This window comes from Lactuca serriola, chromosome 7 (genome assembly GCF_051521515.1).
Source record: "Lactuca serriola cultivar US96UC23 chromosome 7, Lser_US96UC23_V15, whole genome shotgun sequence".
Lineage (NCBI taxonomy): Eukaryota > Viridiplantae > Streptophyta > Magnoliopsida > Asterales > Asteraceae > Lactuca > Lactuca serriola.
Window position 1 is genome coordinate 83,046,501 of NC_136414.1, and position 6,000 is coordinate 83,052,500.

A 6,000-nucleotide genomic window follows, 5' to 3' on the forward strand; every position below is an offset into this window, starting at 1 on the left:
TATTATCAATAGAATTCAATTAAAATGTGAAACAAAAAAATAGTTTTTATAGTTATATCTGCTAAAGCTACCAGGGAAAAACACAACAATTTCTCCATTTAAGGCTGCTTTAAAAAAATGAAGTTCATATACAAAGTCTCATTGAGAAACAGATGGATAAGGAAGTGTGCAAAACAGTTGTGGTTAGAAGACTGGGTGCGAATTTCAACAGAAATTCTCAACAAACCGAATGTGACCCCTATTATTTCAATCCAAACTCCAACTTTACTATGTTAGAAGTTTTTCTTGTGTGTTATAGGTTTGCGAGGGAAGGAGGAAAGATGAATGGCTACTAAAACTCTTCATGACTGAATTTCCTTCTTTACTTGTTGATTTGTGTTTAAAAATAAAAGACTGACAATCGAATTAACAGTTTCTGTTAATATATCGTCTAATTAGTAATGATTCATGTCTGATAAAATCCAATCGATAGTCCATTAAATTTGGTACACCAAGTGTTTGATTAAATGCATAGCTCTGTTTACGGGTTCATTTTCACCAAGATTTGACTAAATTACATGAAAACAGGTTGATGGCGTTTCTCTTCAATCGTTTCTGTTTAGATGGGTTTGTTGGAATGAAGGTGAAGGGAGAAGGAATTCATGTTGTAATTTGATTTTTGAAGCACAAAGCTCTAATTTGATTTTTGATCATTTTAGAAGATGAAGATGAAAAATGAGAAGCAGAGGTTTTTGTGTGTGTGAGTTTGTGCATATGTGTTAGAGAGAGAGAGAGAGAGAGAGAGAGAGAGAGAGAGAGAGAGAGAGAGAGAGAGAGAGAGAGAGAGAGAGAGAGAGAGAGAGAGAGACGCTTCTTATTTTTTTAATTACTAAAATAAACAAATAAATGATAGATATAAAAAAAATGAAAGAAAAGTGGAAAATAAATACCCCAAGGGTATGTTAGTCATTTCAATATTCGGAGGGACCAACTATGCAGCAAAACTTCCTCAAAAGGACAACCAATCCAAAAATGTCGGGGTTTAGACCAAAACCCGAAAAAAATACATACCATAAGGACCAATTTATAGTTTTGTCTTGGCTTAGTTAACAGCTAATTAGATTTTTTTATAATGATTATTTCTATTGTTATCAGATTAATAAATATAATGATTGTGTTTGTATTTTGATATGCACCTAAAAATCTATAATTTTTGCCACATAAGTTACTCGTAGAACTAACATTTCCTATATGAAAATGAAAAAAAAAAACTGTTAAGAGGGACTAAATTTGTAATTTAGTCTTAAGAAACTTACAATGGGAGGAGTAAATGACATAGGGCCATCATAATCAGCAGGCCAGTGACCATCTTTAGCTTGAATGGCACGATTGAACCGGACTGCTTTCTTTACCGTCGTCATCAACGCTTCATAGTGTACTTCCTCCTCCTCTCCCAGCCTTGCCGGCGGTATGCTCAATAAATCAATTCCATTTTCCTTGATCAACTATATAATAACATTATTGATTATATATCCACGTTACACACTTTTATATATATATATATATATATATATATATATATATATATATATATATATATATATATATATATATATATATATATATATATATATATATATATGAAAGTTCAATAGAAAAATGTAATTATTTGGTCTCCAAAGATTTAATTTTTTTTTTTCAAATATTAGAGCTTATATTTTATCGAAAAAAAAAAACTAAAAACTTGTAAGTTAATAACTTCACATTATGAATGCTAAAAAATAACGTATATATATTTCGAATTCATCGTGTGAATTTAGATTCACACTGTGAATTTGATGATTTTTGTTATCGACTTTGATATCATTGGAAAAAGGATAAAAAATTATGAATTTCTATATTTTTAGTTTTTTTATTTTTAATTTATAAAAAACAAGCTCTAAATCTTGAAAAAAGATTGGTTCCTTGGTTAATTATTATTCTCTACTGAAGATCACTCTCTCTCTTTCTTTCTCTCTCTCTCTCTCTCTCTCTCTCTCTCTCTCTATATATATATATATATATATATATATATATATATTCAATAAATAACTAATAATAAAGATTTTACAAGGAACCAAACATTTTATAAAGTTTTAAAGCTTATTATTTATAAAAAACTAAAAATATATAAACTCATAACATCACATTGTGAATATTTATATACTTTTCGAATACACCATATGAATTGAGATTCACATTGTTAATGTGCACATCACATTGTTAATGTGCAGAGATTCACACTATGAATTTGTCGAAAAAAAAAGTAAACTTTTTTACCGAATCTGATATCATTAGAAAAGGGATAAAAAATTATTAATTTCTATATTTTTAGTTTTTTTTGATAAAAAAATAAGTTATAAAAGTTGAAAAAAATATTGGTTCCTTAGTTCCATTGTTAATAATGGTATATATATATATATATATATATATATATATGTATATATATATATATATATATATATATATATATAGTTGAATTGAAAAAAAAATTATGAATAAATGAATTATTCTCAACCACATATTTATTTCTTACCACAAAACGTTATGTCATACTCATACTATACTGTGCTGTATTGTATTGGTGTGACGAATGAGAGGTAACATTTATATATGAATATGAATTTAAGTATATTCATATATGAATCCATCGTCTCCCAATTGTCAATTCCACCACCTGTATGACCACCGCTACCTTCATCACCGCCACCATCACCTTCGTCACCGCTGCCACCACCACCTCTACCATCACCACCCCACCACTACCACCACGACCACCATCTTCGCCACCACAGTCCGTCCACAACCGTCATAATCATATGTGAATATACTAGGTAACATTATTTATGCATATAATTATTCATATATGAATATTACTATTAATTTTTTTTGAAAAACTTTTTTATCTTTCCGTTATGTTGAAGCACTTAAACGACAAATTACGAAATGTGTGGCCAAGTTTCACTTTTGCGTTTAAAACTTTTTTTTCTCAATCGAACATTTATATATATATATATATATATATATATATATATATATATATATATATATATATATATATATATAGTGTAATGTCTGGTTCCTGGTACGTTTTAAACTTATAATTTATTTAATTTTATAGAGTAACTCGACGAGTTGGTGGCCCTGAACTCGTCGTGTTGAAACGTTGTGGACCGCATATTTTAAGTAACCAACTCAACAAGTTTGGAGGTCTCAACTCGACGAGTTAGCTGGAAGAAATGAAACCCTAATTCCAGGGTTTTGCACCTTATTTAAACAATGTAAACCCCACAAGTTGACCTCATTTCCAGCCTCCATTGTCGTAAACCCTAACCATGAAACCCTAAGGCACTTTTGAGTGTTTGTGAGCTATTTTGAGTGTTTTTGTGTGTGTTTGAAGCCATTGGAAGAAAGGGAAGCTTGGTGATTCAAGAAGGAGCTTCTAGATCTCCAATCTTTGCTTCATTTTTGATACATTTCTAGTATAAAGTCTCAACCTTTCTTAGTTTATGCTTGATCTCCTTCTTTGGATTATTTTGAATGTTTAACCGAGAATGAGTATTTGATGGGAGTTGGTCGTCCCATTAAAATAGCCCTTTCAGATCTATGGTTCTATGGAGCTCTTGTGGCATAAAGGTGCCAACTTTATGGTCTTAAGGGATCCATGCATCCATTAAGCCCTTATTATGGTCTCTTTTAAGATTTTAAGTTCCCTCTAGCCTTGCATGTGAGTAAAGTTAAAGACTTTACATGATCTTTTAGTCTTTAAGGTCCATATCTGTGTTCATGAGTTTTATGTTGAAGATATGGTGGTTTTTAGATTAAGACATAAGCTTTTTAGGATTAGGGTTTGAGCTTAATGCCTTTGGGTGGTTCTTAATGGGTAAAGTTGGAAACTTTCCAACTTTACCCTTCTAGACGTATTATCAGTTTAGATCTGGAAGATAGGGCTTCGGTTTGAAGAATAGTGGCTTAACGCATTAAGTGGGTTGGCTGATCGAAGAACTCGACGAGTTCTTAAGGGAACTCGGCGAGTTGGGTTGGGTTTGTCCTGATTCTATTGAAAAAGGCGGAACTCGACGATTAAAGGGAAACTCGGCGAGTTGGATCGAAATATCGCGATTCTGTGCTTAATGGACACTCGGCGAGTTATGGGATAACTCGACAAGTTGAGTCAACTCGGAGCATTGACTTTGACTTTGACTTTGGCCAAGTTTGACCTTTAAGGGGTTTTCAAATATTAATCGGTATCTAAGGGATTGTTTCTGTTTAAGGGTTGAGTAGAACTGTTTCTGGGGTTGGGGTTTATCCGATTATCTTTCAGCATTCTAGGTGAGTTTCTTTTGGGGTTTAGCGAGTCGAAGGCACCAAGGCCAGCCCATGTTTATGTTATGCTAATAGAATGTTAGTTTTCTTCGTGACTCTTGCATGTACCTATGATTTATGCTAGTGGACTAAGGTCCGATGCCGGGTGGAGCCCGATGACTATTTGTATGCTAGGTATATTATCTGTGTAAGTGTTTATATGCTTTCCGAGCTCAGCTCGATTACCGGGCGGGAAACGATGATTGGGCGGGGACCGATGACCGGGCGGGGCCTGATGACTGGACGGGGCCCACTGTATGTTACAGTATGTTTGGTATATGGTATTTTGGGGAACTCAGTAAGCTTTGTGCTTACGGTTTTTAGTTTATGTGTTCAGGTATCTCTGGTCCCAAAGGGAAGAGCCCGGGATGATTGCATTGCACACACCATTAGGATTTTGTTATGATATTTTAGTCTCATTTATGACAATTGATACACTGGTTTATTTCAAATGTTTGGATGATATTGAAAATTTTATATATATATATATATATATATATATATATATATATATATATAAGGATTAAATTTTATAATTATAGAGCGACAAGTTAAATTGAATAATAATATTATGAAAACTATTTTTTATTAGAATTCATTTTTTCCAAATGAGCGATTTTTAATTAATTAACATATAAAATTACACTATATTAACTTACAAACAATGGTTCATATATTAGTTGATCATCATGATCGAATTAAAAAAAAACTATAGATAAGTAATTTCTAATTAATCAATCGTATCGTTAAATTCAAATTCTAAATCAAACAACCTGTTTAGTTTTATTTAAATTAGGCGTGCACATACACACACACAACTACTCTACTATTATTTTGGAACGCCGGAAAACTCACCGACCACCTTCAACATTTCATATCTAAAGTTTTTCGACGACTTCACCTTCTCCAACGACTTTACCTTCTTCACTGAAGTTCCTAAACATCATTCCTTTCGTTGTATGCCGTTCTAGAACATTAGGTGGAACCCTAGACATGCAACACTATCTACAAGGCTCTCAGATCGGAAGTAACCCGGTACAGATCTATGATCTCCAGTAATAGATCTAAGATATCTAACGACAAATTTATGATTTACACCTTTATATCTATGATTTACGCATATAGATCAACAATTTATGCCTCCAAATTTGCAAGCTATGACGAGATCGACATACCAGACCTCCACCAACCACCACCGTCGTTGTTGTCTTATTACTCCGCTAATGCGCCTTCATCTCTTTCTCTTTGATCTCCGATGAAACATCAACATATCTATGCATCCAGTATATGGATTTTGTTTTCATTGTTTTTGTTTCTGTTAAGTTGTGAATTTAATATTTTAATTTCTTGTTTTTTGTTTACTTTTGTTAATCTTCTCCTATTAAGTTTTGAATCCATGTTTATTTTCATATTTTTATTATATTTGCATCAAAATTTAATCCACAGTGTATGATTTATGGTTGTTATGATGTGAACTGAATTTAAAATGTGTATTACTATGTTAGTGTATTCTCAAATAATATGAATTTAGTTTTTTTAAAATATGAATTGTGATGTTTTAATGTTTCAATTATTGTTTAGTTCTGTTAAAGTAAGTCTTAACTATGAATGCGTGAA

General features: G+C 32.0%; 1 protein-coding gene across 2 annotated transcripts in view; it reads right to left on the bottom strand.

Moving 5' to 3' along the window:
• The window catches only part of LOC145061587 (dammarenediol II synthase-like), a 91,423-nt gene that overhangs the window by 82,786 nt on the left and 2,637 nt on the right, over positions 1 to 6,000 (bottom strand). The window contains exons 2-4 of one of the 2 annotated variants that reach the window (XM_079009117.1): positions 1,977 to 1,997; positions 1,808 to 1,834; positions 1,296 to 1,417 (exon numbers count right to left, since the gene is read on the bottom strand). In XM_079009117.1, coding sequence (XP_078865243.1) covers positions 1,296 to 1,417; positions 1,808 to 1,834; positions 1,977 to 1,997 — 170 coding nt within the window. Of the gene's footprint in view, positions 1 to 1,295; positions 1,485 to 1,807; positions 1,835 to 1,976; positions 1,998 to 6,000 lie in introns of both variants that reach the window. The other variant, XM_079009116.1, reaches the window with a different exon arrangement.